The sequence below is a fragment of the Nansenia antarctica genome, assembly GCF_963989245.1.
Source record: "Nansenia antarctica genome assembly, chromosome: 6".
NCBI lineage: Eukaryota > Metazoa > Chordata > Actinopteri > Argentiniformes > Microstomatidae > Nansenia > Nansenia antarctica.
In genome coordinates this window covers 47,687,130-47,701,523 of record NC_137676.1, presented here as the reverse complement: position 1 = coordinate 47,701,523, position 14,394 = coordinate 47,687,130, and the positions used below count along the sequence as shown (strand labels likewise).

The 14,394-nt window shown below is 41.5% G+C and overlaps 1 protein-coding gene across 1 annotated transcript in view; it reads right to left on the bottom strand.

Annotated features, from left to right (window-relative positions):
• The window catches only part of dip2ba (disco-interacting protein 2 homolog Ba), a gene marked incomplete at its 5' end in the record, with an annotated part of 50,222 nt that extends 38,127 nt beyond the window's left edge, over window positions 1-12,095 (bottom strand). The window contains one exon of the mRNA XM_080535193.1: window positions 12,011-12,095. Within this exon, the coding sequence (XP_080391319.1) occupies window positions 12,011-12,095 (85 nt within the window). The remainder of the gene's footprint in view (window positions 1-12,010) is intronic.
• Between the last annotated feature and the right edge of the window lie 2,299 nt (window positions 12,096-14,394).

Sequence of the window (14,394 nt, the reverse complement as noted above, 5' to 3'; positions counted from 1 at the left end):
GATTTTTTTATTGACAACGGAATTACATGCTGGAAAAACATGCAGACACAGACAATAAGAGACACACGGGAGAAGTACAGGAAAACATTTTATTTTTTTGGGCCATCCTCGAGTTTTGGCTACGTTTCATGCGCGTGCACGCGAAAAAATCGCGGAGCGCTACCCGCCACCATTGTAAAAATTCCTGGAGGAAACACTGAACTACTTAAAAAAACGTGTACCTCATTCTCGCTGCCTATGAGGCGCGGCGTAGCTGGTATCAGAAATTCTAATGCTATTGCGTGACCGTGACCGTTATTAACCCCACTTCCTGCAAAAGTGCCAACCTCCTTGACTGCGAAGTTGGCTTGTGGAACTTTTAAGTCCGTAGTGAAAGAAACCGACATGTTACTCTAGCCAACAAGCAAGATGTTCCTTCAAGCACCTACAACTGTCCAGATGCCAGGAAAAGCAGGGAAGCTCAAAATGTCATCGGACGAAACACCAGCACCATTGCCGGTGTTCTGCCAATGTATGCTGCCTTGTCAAAAAAGCTATGTCCGCTGAGTAGGGGAGAGCAGGGTATGTTGTCTAACACACACTGTCTAACATTTATTGGGCAAAATACATCACAATGGTATAAATGTCATACTAAATGAAAGAAGGCAGTCTTAGCTGTAGACCGTTAAATAGAGAGTGTGCGTTTGTGACAATTTGCCCCATCAGCGGGTAAATTGTTACACTACGTCGGGCAAGTTGTCACATTGGATTATCAACAAATAAGAACTAATTAACTGTGAATATTGATTATTGATTGATTAATAGTGATTAGACAGACAGACAGACAGACAGACAGACACACACACACACACACACACACACATGCACACGTGCACTTGTCCCAAGGACAAGTACGTGAAAAAGCTTAATGTCAAGCCCTGACATTAATTTTTGGGTTAGCGCGGGAACCCTGATTTACTTTTCACACTATTAACAGCACAGGTCTGGTGATTCTTTCTCTCTCTGAAGAGAAAATAAAAAATAGGGGAGTAAAATGGGGAGTTATTGAGAGAGGGCTGACTGACTGCCTGACAGACGAGTGGTCTTTGGCATTGCTCAGTCAAGAAAGTGTTATACCAGTGAGAGTGAAGCATCAGGTTTCAGAGCAGTCATGTCATAGTAGAGTAAAGTGATACAGGGTCACTCAGCAGTATGGAACAGACCGACAGCTACAGAACAAACTACTTTTACAGCACAGTTCCCTTTTTTCTTTCGCTGACCATAATTAGTAGCTCTACATAGGTTTGTGGGCTGTGATCATTGAGTCTATCAAAACTATCTCACTGTGCTGGTCTCCAATAACGGTTCTCTGTCTGCATAGATGATCAATTTCCTTATGGCTGGCAGATTCATGACAAAGCTCAATGACCGTTGGTAATGTCGTTGTCTATGCAGAATGACTGCATAATAAGAGACTAAATGGGAGGGTGAAAGCTGTTGGCCAAACATCTGAGTCATTAAATCAATAGCCTAATAAAAAAAAAAAAGCTCTAAGGCCTGTGAAGAACGTCAGCATCCAGGATGCTAAGAGCATCACACCGTTCTGGCTCTTTCTGCCAGTTCCACCAGAGGGATGGAAATCAATCTGCTTACTGAAACACATAGTACAGTCCTGGAGGTGCTCACAAGCAGAGTCAGTCGTGTTAGCATAATGCTTTATTCCACAAGAGACTGGCAGTTTGAGGATCTCTGGAGTTTCAAGGTATTGAGTAACACACCTGATACTCCAGCCATTAGAAGTTGAGTGTGACTCAATGGCGTGTCATCAGTGCATGTGTGGGAGACGGTACTAATACATGGATACACGTGTGATGACTGAGAGACTGCTAGCTGTGCTTCCCCACACATCCTCTCATTAGTGACACAGAGCTCCTCCATCAGCCTACCTCCTTCTCTGTCATCAGAACTACCATTCACAAACATACAGTATGTTAACCTACTCCAACACTGATATCAGTGTTATCTAGGCTAACGGAGCACAAGCTGACCATAAAATGACCCACCTTAGCTCACCTTCAGAAAGTGGTGAGTCCATAGGGATTAGGATTAGGGTTGCAGAATTGACAATTTTTCCATAAACTTTTGCAACCCTAATTAGGACATAAACATTGTTGAAATCAAGGATTCCTAAAAAAAATCCCCCATGGACAGTTTTGGACACAGACATACTACACAAAACGTACCCCTTCAAATCAGTCGTAAAACCAAAGACGTTTGCATCTGCTTTATAATTAGAAACTGACCAACTGCTAGAAAAATGCTCTGTGCTCTCCATACCCTCTCCAAACAGTCAAGTCTCTAATGATCAGCTCAAAGGGGCCAGACCCACTGTTACAGAGAGAGAGAGAGAGAGAGAGAGAGAGAGAGAGAGAGAGAGAGAGAGAGAGAGAGAGAGAGAGAGAGACTATGCCACCTAGGCTACCTATCAATAATCAATGTCCAATCAATATTTAGTCATAACTCCTTGAGTTCTCAAGCCTAAAGAGAATCTGTTGTTTTTCATCAAAACGTTAAATGTAAAGGTAAAAGCTGTGAAAAACAGCATTCAAATCAAGTTGTTTTACTTCCTGCATTTCTCTTTGACATGATTGTGTGGGTCAAAGACTATGAACATGGAGCTATAGAGACAGATGGGGACTTCCCTGTGGATCTCAGTATTTCACAGGCCAAATGTAACACCATGTGGGAGCCAACCAGTTAGACTGACAGTGTGAAACAGTGTAAACAAACTCTGCTACTTCGACTGGGTAGGGCAGAGCCAAGGCACGAGACTGGATGAGAGTGCACAAATAGGACTGATTCCTCTAGCGCGTCTGAGGGGGGCCTTTTTCAATAATGCGGTTTGTCGAGTGTCAAAGAGACGCTTGTTTCTTCCTCCTCAACCATGAAACTGAATTTGTCTTGCCAGATATATTTCTATTCCTGAGAACATTCTTGAACATTACCAAAGTCACATGGTTGCCGTGGATAACATGAGCCTAGTGGGGCCAAGCGATCAGTTCCCACATTCTGAAAACAACAGCCAAAGACAAGGCAATAGTTCCATTGTTACTGTTACTTTTTATCTGTAAGACATCAATCTGAGAAAGTGACCGTGCCTCTCTCTGCTCCTGAACTGTGCTGATGTAGAATCTGTGAGTGGCATGTGGTGGTTCTGTCAGCACATGTTTGTTGCTGGTGGGACTCTGACTGGCTGGCTGACTCCAGGGCACTTTGGTACTGGTGGGGTTGTTCAACTTAACATCATGGGTGCTGTGAAGTTTGAGTGCCTTGTTGTGTTTAGAAAGTCCAACTTCTCACAGCTCTTATTCCTCTGCCGTCTCTCTTGAATCAGTTTTACCATAAAAGAACTGAACAACATAAAGTAAACATCCCAGAGGACGGAATCACAGAACAGGTTCTCTCACTTTGTGGTGACTGGATTTGCCCTGGGGTAGGGACGCACCCGATTACAGTGAGTAATGCAAACTTCATAGATGGTTTTAAAGTGAGAGTCAAGGTAGGCTTACCATGTCTGGAAACATGTCAAAAATCATGCAGTCAATTTCCATCCAGATGCTTTCTAGATTTGACAATATTAGACAGTTTGAGTGATAAAATATCTGTTTTCTAGCCTCCAGTCTAGTGAGAGAGTAAAATGAAAACATCTAAAGTTCAAGTAGAATACCATTGAGGGGTTGGAGGGTCGAGAGGAAACTTCAATACGTCTTGTGGGTTTGATGCAAAGAGAGCAGATTGTTGCCACATAACTCCCACATGTAGAGTAGGATACCACCAACACACATCTCCCAGCAGCCCAGTGACGGTGGGTGACGAATGGAGACAGCCTAGTCTCCTGGTATTTAATGAGAGCATGTGAATTATTCAGCCCACAGCCCTAAAGGGGCGAGGGGATGGGAGGCATCATTAACTATTCACACCCCACAAGTAGCCTGGCTTAGAACAAACTCACTGACATACACATATGCACGCACACCCGCACACACACACAGGCAGGCAAGCACGCACGCACACACACACAGGTTGGATATTCCTTCACTTCCCATCTGTTTAGGCCTTAAACTTAGGCTGTGTTCGAAATGGCATACTAGCATACTAGATATGCCGTAGATTTGAGTATGCGCGAGCGTTCACACTGTACAGTATGCAAAATTTGAGTATGCAAGAAATCTAGTATAGTAGATTTTGCTGAATATTTGAGTATGCCATGACTGGACACTACTGGGGTAGTAAATCCCCAAAATGCATTGCGCGTCTCTTCTGTCTTGTCAAACTGCGTCATACAAACTCGTCATACAGCTGTTGTTTACAGTCCAAGAGCGCATCTCTTCAGTCTTGTGAAACTGCAATGGCGGACGGCGAAGCGGCAGGAGCTCGACAAGTTAGGCCTATATTGTATATTAGATATATGTATATTGTATAATAATGTAGGCTATATTGTACTTGATTGATGTTAGTTTAATGATTAAAGATGATTGATGATTAAAGATTAATTTATTAATGAGTCTGTCAGTGTTCTGATGCTATAAAAAATGTGTAATTTAAAAAGATCCTCACTTTCTATCATCTCACATCACAATATAGCCTATAGCCTACTGGGAGCTAGTAAGTAAGCTAACTAACAAGTTATTGTAGGGCTGCTAACAAGTTAATGTAGGGCTACTTACTTCAGGGTGAAAAATAATGTACATCTGAATCACGTACCGCATACGACGAGCTGATTGCCTGCGTCGTCTGGTAAGAGGCATGTTGGTTGGATAAAGTTGTATTAAATGATCACTGATAAAAAGATGTTGGTGAGTGAAGCAGGAGCTGCTATCTCTGGACCCAGGACGTCCCATGTGGTAAGGTAAGAGGAAAGGGCATGGGAACGGGGCTGCTGGCCAGGTTTGTTAGGAATCGGACATAACAAACCTGGCAATAGCCTACATGCAGCACATTTACATACAGCTGTTATTTTGGGAATCCACATAGTGAAATGCATTCTTAGACATGTCTACGTCGTCATGATTACAAAGATGCCACTTGAAATGCAGAAAATCCAATTTATTTCTGTCTTACACACACACACACACACACATTCCTCCTAGTACTGCCTGTAGCCCAGTCATGAATGGTCCCAGTATTGTAGCTTCAGATGAAGGAACAAGTAGTTTTTCCTTTACCAACTGCTAAGACAACAATATAGTAAGCTATAAGCTAATAGGGGTGTAATAGTGTTGTTCCGATACCATTTTTTGATCCCGATACCGATACCGATACCTGACCGTGCAGTACTTGCCGATACCGAGTACCGATCCGATACCACGGCGTTTGAAAAAACAAAACAAAAAAACATGTTTTTTGAGCCGCATACTCACCTCGATGTAAAATTATTGCTAACACTTAGTCTGGCACTGCTCAAAACCTTTGTAAAACTCGTAAAGTTTTTGTAAAACTTAAGTAAAATAAAAAAATAAAATAAAAACTTACGTTTTTGTAAAGTACTCGCCGATACCGATACCAGCATTTTTGTGCGTATCGGTGGCCATGCTGATACTAGTATCGGTATCGGAACAACACTAGGTGTAAATCACCAGCTTCATCACGATACGATATTATATCGATTTGTTTGTATGACGATACAATGTTTGACGATATCACAATGTCAGTCACGATACGATTTCGATTCGATTCGATTCAAGATCGATATGACGATATTGATTGAGATTGTTTATTTAAGGTAAGCCCCTTGAGAAGAATCTCATTTCTCATTTTCGAGGGGGTCCTCACATGACGATACAAACATAATAGTAACACATAACAAATAACAATACTAAGCACCTACACACACACTCACACACATATGATCGATATGACGCAATATCATATGCCAATCTAACACAATTATCAACTCACAAAAACAACTAGAATATGATTTGACCATTTTATTTGTGAGCTCTTCCAGGTATCCAGCATTTAAATCATATTGTATTATACAGTATTCTTCTGTTACAAAAAGAAAAATAGACCCGTTCACTAGTCTCACAAACAAGAGATATTCAGCTTTAAAACATTAATGTCCTATGAAACAAAACTGCGCGGCCAAGCGATGTCCCCCAGACAGGCGAAGGCGCTGTCCAATCCAGTTAAGAAACTGGACGGGGGCGGGGTGAGCGCGGCCGCTGCAGCGAATGGAATTCCAAAACAAGCGCACCTCAAGCTAAAAAGCGAAAGACAGGACTTTCCTCGTGACTTTTTTAGACGGATTTGGTAGAGGCAACTCATATATAATGGTGACAGTCACGCAGAATGTGCCATTTCAAAATAAAGGTGTATCTTTAAGATGACGATATAGATCGATGTTTTTACATTGCGTCGATGTAATCAGATCGTTAGTCAATGAATCGATGCATCGATGTGAATCGATGTATCGTTACACCCCTATAAGCTAAGTTCACGTTTCTGTCAAAGCAGTAAAGGTAACTAAGGTAACGTAGCTAGCGAACAGTAGTGGGGAAAAAAACGTCAGATCAGATATAAACGGGTTATTTTGATAAACTGACGCATTTTGGGAATATATGTGTGGTGGCCTGGGAAAACCCTTCCCATGGTGGCATTTTGACATTTTCATTTTTTTATATTTCCATAAATTAGAAGTTCTCAGCTATTCATAACTGGTTGAATGACTGAGATAGCCCTTTATTTTAAAAAGTTATGAGCATTTTAATGTATCATGTAAAAAAAAGTGAAAGGTCATTACTACCCCTTTCTCCTCCGGGTCGGGGGAGGAGCCTATGCAGATCGGCCGGTCTCGTTTGTCTGCTTGTGATGCGGTGTTAGTCTGCTCGCCTCGTCGGTATGCGAGGGACAGATCCATTTGTGTGTCTTCTAGTTAAGATTTTATTACTTTATGCTTATTGTGAGCATCAGTAAACTGGCAATAACACAGGTGGAAGTATAGTCTCTCCTTTCGCTCATGTGTGCGTGCGTTGCTTAACTGAGAATGAGACACGTTCAACGTGACGTTGTTTCGCTAGCAAACTACCCACCACAAAAACATAAAAATAAGTACTTTCTCTTTTGTTTTCTTAAAATGTTTATTCACCATAATGTAGTATGGAGTTCAAAGTACTAGAATACCACATAATATCAAAATCGTCAAAATCGCGATTTCCATCTATTTTTGCTCTTTGCCACAAACGAACGCCAGCGACATCCGACGGGTTTTCCCAGGCCACCACACATATGGTTACTTTCTTGCCTGAAAACATATTTAAAAATTATAAAATGACACTTTAATTAGCCAAAATTACAGCTTTCAGCCAATGGAGGTTTAAAATGGAGGATTTAAAATCCCCGCTCCCGGACCGGCCGGTGCGAAATGCATTCTGGGATGCAGTATGCATACTGCAGTGTAAACGGTCAGCTGGTATTGACATAGCCTACTTATTATGAATTTAGTAGGCAGTATGCAGTATTGAGTATGCTAGTATGCAGTATGCTAGTATGCATTTCAAACACAGCCTCAGACTCTGAGGCCAAGTGAAAGATTCTGCCCTCTTTCTACTCTCTAAGAGTCTTGGCACAAAACAATCATAAGTCCCCTGAACATAAGAAAAGGTTGTCATATGATACAGGCCTGAATTGGAGCTGGCTCTAAACTGACCCGCAAGACAAGTGCTTGTTTCAAACATCTGGTGTAAGAGTTAAGAAGGCCTTCAGTATAATAGCCATTCAAAAGCTCTCGAGTGATACTTGGCCGAACTTCAAGTTGGACAATGTGGTAACTGCATACAGTGCCCTGTGTCAGTAATGGGACAGTGATTTCTTTTATTCTTTTGGCTCTATACTGATTTTTTGAAATATAACAATACTATGAGTTTAAAGTACAGATTCTCTAAAGAGACAAAAAAAAAGTTCACAAAAAAGTTCACAAAAAAGTACAGATTCTCAACTTTTATTGTATGATTGATTATCAGCTTTTGTTTTGCATTTGAGTAGCCTACATATTGTTTTCCCCATTAAGAAATGACATGTCTTCTTTCTTTTCAAAATCTTTAATTTTATTCCGTCATTGACATCTCAATGTTTTTGTTGATCGCTCTTTTTTGCTTTGTGTGTCATGCTTTGAACCACATCCATGGACCATATGTGTACAGCTATAAGAATGGAAAGAATTGTAGACAAAACATGACATGATTGTACAAGTTGTTGAAACTGAAATAAAAACTAAGTTCCAAAAAAAAAAAAAAAAAAAAAAATGACATGTCTTTTTAAACATAGTCCCCCTCTTTCAGGGCACCAAAAGTAATGGGACAATTGGCACGACAGGTGATTCTGGTGAGTCAGACGTGTTTTCCACATAATTTGTGCAGGCTTAAGAGAGCTGGGAATAGTATTGATTCTAGGCTTTGTGTTAACCTTTGGAATTTGCTATTGGTGTCTGTCAACATGAAGACCAAAGAGGCGTCAATGAAAGTCAAGGAAACCATTATCAGGCTGAAAAATCTAAAATCTGAAACATATCCAAAGCCATAGGTTTGCCAGAATCAACACATGCTGGTAAGCCAAGGAAGACTTCTACAGTGGATGACCAAAGAATGCTCAACATAATTAAGATAACCCCAAAACAACTGTCCCACAGATCAGGAACACCCTCCAGGAGGTAGCCTTGAATGTGTCAGACACTACCATCTGCAGAATACGTCACCAGCTGAACTGCAGAGGCAAACAAAGTCATATTACCAGAACGATTACAAGAGGAAAGTTTGGGGGGAAGAAATCAAGATTCACAGCATACCACTTCATCTGTGAACAATGGTGGATGGGTGTTATGGTTTGGGCATGTATGATGGCCGATAGAACTGGCTAACTTGTCTTCATTTATGATATAAACTGCTGACGGCAGCAATCCTTGTTCCCTTTCCTGCCAGTGTCAGCCTGGAAAGCTTTCCTTCAGAAACAGACCACACTAGGCACATAACATCAGCGGGTCCAGAGGAACTGTCAAAAGCCAACATGTCATCTGGCTCATGCCCTTAATATAACAGCTTACTACTGTAAATCTTATCCAGTTCAGACAACTTAACCGGTGGGAAGGATCCTGCCCTTGTCTCTCAGACAGGGCCCCTCTTAATGTTGTCCTTCTCTGTCTTCCTCTGCTGACCCACTGAGTTAACTCAGAGCACAAACGGGCCTGCATCTGCATCTGGACACTGGCTGGCCTAGATAGGAAGCAACTGGCAGTAATCTAGACTTTCAATCACACTGGCCACAGAAGCAATAGTAAGTCAGGAAGTAAGGGAACCTCCACACATGCCGACAGACAGACAGACAGACAGACAGACACACACGGTAGTGTTCCTGTGTCTCCAGTTACAGAAGCAGTTTAAGAGAGGAAATGAAAAACGCAACTGTTTCACATAGCACGATATGACAGGAGTAAAATGACACCAGACTCAACTTCAGATATATAGGCCTAGCCTAGGCTACCTGTCATAAGGCAATTAGGCTATTCATAATTCCACCACTGGCAATACAAAAACATCTTGTGGTGGAATTGCTATCCATTTACACTACTGTCTCATTAATACAATTCAGTGAACTTTTGCTGACATAGGCAAATACTTCTACCAGTGGTTCTCAAACCTCTCCTCGGGGACCACCAGCCGTTCCAAATATTTGATCTGTTCCACCACCAGCACACCTGATTCAACTAATCAAGTACAAACCATCATTTTTTTGCACTTGATTAGTTGAATCAGGTGTGCTGGTGGTGGAACAGATCAAATATTTGGAACGGCTGGTGGTCCCCGAGGAGAGGTTTGAGAACCACTGTTCTATACTAATAGAAGACCATACCTCTAAAGCAGTTTACAGAGAGTAAAGGGAGACGTTTTCTCCTCCAGACCTGAACTACCAATCAGGACAAATAACAATATGTTAGTAGCTATGTTGGATCCAGTTAAGCCCAGTCACTCACCAAAAATACAGGGGGGGGGACGTTGAGTGCACACTGACTGTACACGTCATCTTACTAACTATGACCAACCCCTCCCTTCCTAAGAGCAGCTCATTCCAGAACACAAAGAGTTTAGTTGAATGGCCTAAATGCCAGCAGTGCTCCTGGCCACCATGGCTCGGACCAGCTGAATGGTGCTCATTGTGTCCCTGTGGTCACTGGGGGCTTGCAGAATTGGGTTGTTATTTAAGAGGCCATTTGGCATGGATCTGTTCTTCTCCAAGCAACCAAACAAGAGGAATTTCCGCTTGGGACTGTGGTGGGTTGGTTATGAACCAGGGGCAAAATATGATTGTCATACACATTTTGAACTAGGGTAACATTTAAGGGGGAAACATCTGAAAGAGCCTACGGTGTTTTATGATTCACTTCTTAATGATGCAACATAATAGCCTACCACTCTGGCAATTGTATTTAATTCAAACTTCTGAAGTTTAACAATGATCCCAGAATAAAGTTATGTCCTGCTGAGACTGTCAATAATGAACCTCAATAATGAACTATAGTAACCTTCTACAAATGTAACCGCCTCTACACAGTTTACACTTCACTTCCTTGTCCTGAGTTCTGGTACTGTATGTCCTGGTCAGGTGAGACAGACAACCGAACACATTGTTTTGGTCTTTGATTTGCACATAGACAGTATGCATCATTGAGCCACTCCCTCAGTTGATGTACAAAAGAGCAAATGAATTCATAGAGCAGGCACAGATTGATCTTATTGGTCAGCAGTTTACCCAGCTGTAAGAATGCAGCCCAGGTGTCAGGAGGGGAGGGGGGAGAACTGGGTCTTACAATGATGTGACGGGTGCAGTACAGGGGCCAGCAGCTGTTCCAGTGGGAGGGGGTGTGCCATGAGCTGTAAAAGTGGGCACATGTCCACACACAAACACACCCCAATTAACAGTGTCTTAAGATCAGGTCAAGCCTAGCAGAGAATACACTACTACTACATGTCAATGATGATCATTGATGATGCTTCATTCACACAGAGGTGCTCCGGGGAAGTTGACTGAGGCAACATATTGCAGTTCCAGGGTGTGTTTCTGATAGGTGATGATGCATAGGCCTATGGATCTTCAGCTCAGTTTCTCTGGAGTGGCCAGATCCTCTTCCTCTCAGTCACACAAACCCACACAGTGTTGCAGCAGTTGTGTAACAGAATTACTCAGCCAAAACCCCCCACATAACCCCTTCATCCACTGGCACTAGCTTAATGTCATTCATACTGTAAAAGAGTGCTGAGAAACGAACAAGAACTGCACTAAAAGGCGCTTTGTGGAGTGAAATATTATAGTCATGTAAAGGGCAGAGATCCACTAGGCCGGCTGTATGATAAAGCTATTACCAAATCAGTTGCAACTGCAATTTATACTGAAGGTTGTACAATTGATATCAACAAATCGTAAATCAAGAATGGAAAAGAATTGACTACGGTCAAAATATTAAATCAAGGCTCTCGCTAAAAACCAAAAGCTGTCCAACTGACTGAGACAAACTGACAGCTTGGCTTTGACATTCAGAGACCCGCAATGGATGTATTGCTATTGGCATATTTTACCTGCCATGTAAACGAATTGTCCAAGAGTTTCAATATCATTAAACATATTAAATGATCGATGTAATGCATTCATCATTCATTGATGAATGATACTGAGAGCCAGACAGTCAGAAACCCCACGGCCACGTTCCCTCTGCCTGGCTCCTGTGCGGCGTCTGATGGGGATGCTAGCCTAGCTAAAGAAAGGGCTGGCAGACAAGCTAAAGGCAGATAGAAAGACATTTACTGAAAATGATTGTGAATCAATTAGCTTCAAATGGTGTCATTCACCTTGTACACTCACACCATTGCAGAAATTATTGAAGCAATGTTACAGCAACCAGTAGGTCCATGTGGTTAAATCCACTCCCTTACCGGTAGCAAAGCTAGCTAACTAGCCACACATCCCTTGTCACCCTAACCCTTACCTTCCGAGAGCTCCAGATCCAACTCCGCCAATTGGTCTCGAACCTCTGTTGGTAGACCAGACAAATCCACGCTGCGGTCCGCCATGACTTTAAGAGACGAAACGAAGTGTGCTTCAAGTAAAAATGTAATCTTCAGATGTTAAAAAGCTTCTCTCAAGACACAAAACATGCATTGGAGTGGGAGAGACGATCCATTCGCACAGCTAGTCCCTCCGCCATCACGGGAGGAAGCTTGCCAATGGCAATGAACAGTGAGTCACGTGACCTGGTTTAGGTCCGTCTGAATGAATGAGTACTGTATGGATGAGGCTCCCTCCTGTGTTGATCAATCTCAGACCTTAAACCAGGGGTCCCCAAAAAATCTCAAATTCACTCTCCGCCTAAAAAAAAAACAGCTTTTAGAGTGAATATCAGCTAGGAAACCTGAGCTTATAGCCCAAATCATCTAGGAATCAGTACTCCAGGGTCTGATGAGTACTTGTGCCAAATTAGATGCTAGTAATGTGAGCCAGTGCAACGTTGTACCTGTTTAAGGACAGGTATGTTTAGGCGGACAACCAATTGTGCCATTTGGAGACATTTTGGCACCATCAGTGTATCAGACTTCCTCATGTATCAGACTGTAAAACTGATTATATTTCATTGACTATAGGTATAAATTCCATCCAAATTCAACTGTTTAGACTTTGTTTGCATCCACCAGTGCTCTCCTGCGCGCAATTGCTTTGCGCAACCGCCTCCATTTCACATTAGTTTATGTTAGAGACCGACCCAGGCCCCCCCATCACAGAAAGGAAAAAGTATGTGGCCCTCACAGAAAAAAGTTTGGGGACCCCTGCCTTAAACCTTTACAGGGGCTCAGATCATCTTGGAAACCCAGGGTCTCATCTCTCGAATGGAGAGTCTCATTTATCGAGACGAGGCTCCAGGCTACAATAGGAAAAGAAAATCTTTTTTTAGCAAAGTTGGACATTTTAACAGAAATTATTGGAAAAAAAAGTGGCATTGTATGAAGAAACTATTCAAAGACTGCTGATATCCCATTAAGTATCATATTCTTTTATTAAAACTGCAGCACTGTAAGTGTTCATTGTATTGCACTTGGACATGCATGGAAAAGTAAATATATTCATATAGTACAGATATGTACAGTACACAGACAATTTCAGAAATTATAAGTCCAACAATTGGGAGTGCGAGAGAACAATTAAAGCAACTTTTGCATCATTGCCTTCTCATAAAATCGTTATTTTCTTATACAATTCTGTTACTTGTTCACAACTGTTAATATTTCCAGACATAATAACCATAATGTCGATTCCCATGAAACCAATTCAATAATAACTTAATTGCTCTGTAGGAGTTGTGAACAGACCAAACACAGACCCTGTATACTCTGGCTAATACAAACAGTTGGGATCGTCTTTATACCCTTTGGGATACAGGATCTGCAGTTGAAAAATTTATAAATGGATGTCCAAAACAGATTCATTTCTATATTTCATCATTACAACACAAAATATATAATAGAAGTGTTTTATTATGACAGGGATTTGTATAGTCCTGACATGCACACAATGCAGAAAACAAACATTTTAGGAAAAAAGTGCCAATGACAATAACTAACATGAAAGCTGAGTAAAGTCTTGTTTTTTTCATTCCATATGAACAATCGTCTATAAGGGACTGCTAGACAAAATATAGTGCCAGCGCAAAGTACAACACAATGCTAGGGTCACCATTGGGACTGTAGGACAAGAAGTTCAGTTATTTGTGAGATGTGTCAAGTATGTAGTATGTATATACAAGACAAAGAAATAGCAATCTTGTGATGTCACTGAAATCTTGTGTCAGGACAAACAGAAGCTTGCACTTAACAAACAAAAGAAACACATATCAAAAATAAACCTGCATATTTTAGTGCATTTAGACATGCCCTTATATTTTTGGACTGATACCTTATATGTGCAGTATTATACACTGCAAATACACACATGTTAGATAGATGGGGGAAGAGTTACATAGAAATGCAAAGAACAAGAAAAGATTACCCCTTGGTTATGCCTTCTTCTAAAAACTACTAAAATCTTGTTAAAATGGGAGGGATCCCTGAAGAATTGAAACTCTTCCAAGACTGCCACAGGAGTTCTGAAAAATGTCCCTCAAGGCTCCGACCCATCCCAATGAGACCACACAGACATTACATGATTTCCACTAGATGGCAGCAAACGTATCACTACAAAGATACTGCTGTCACTGCATGGGACACACTCATGATTTTTAAAAGGCAGCTTCAATACAATAAATTCTCTGCATAAAAAACAAGGTTTATCGGTTCCGTATGATGGCAAATGCATGTGGCAAATCAAATTAAGACAATACAT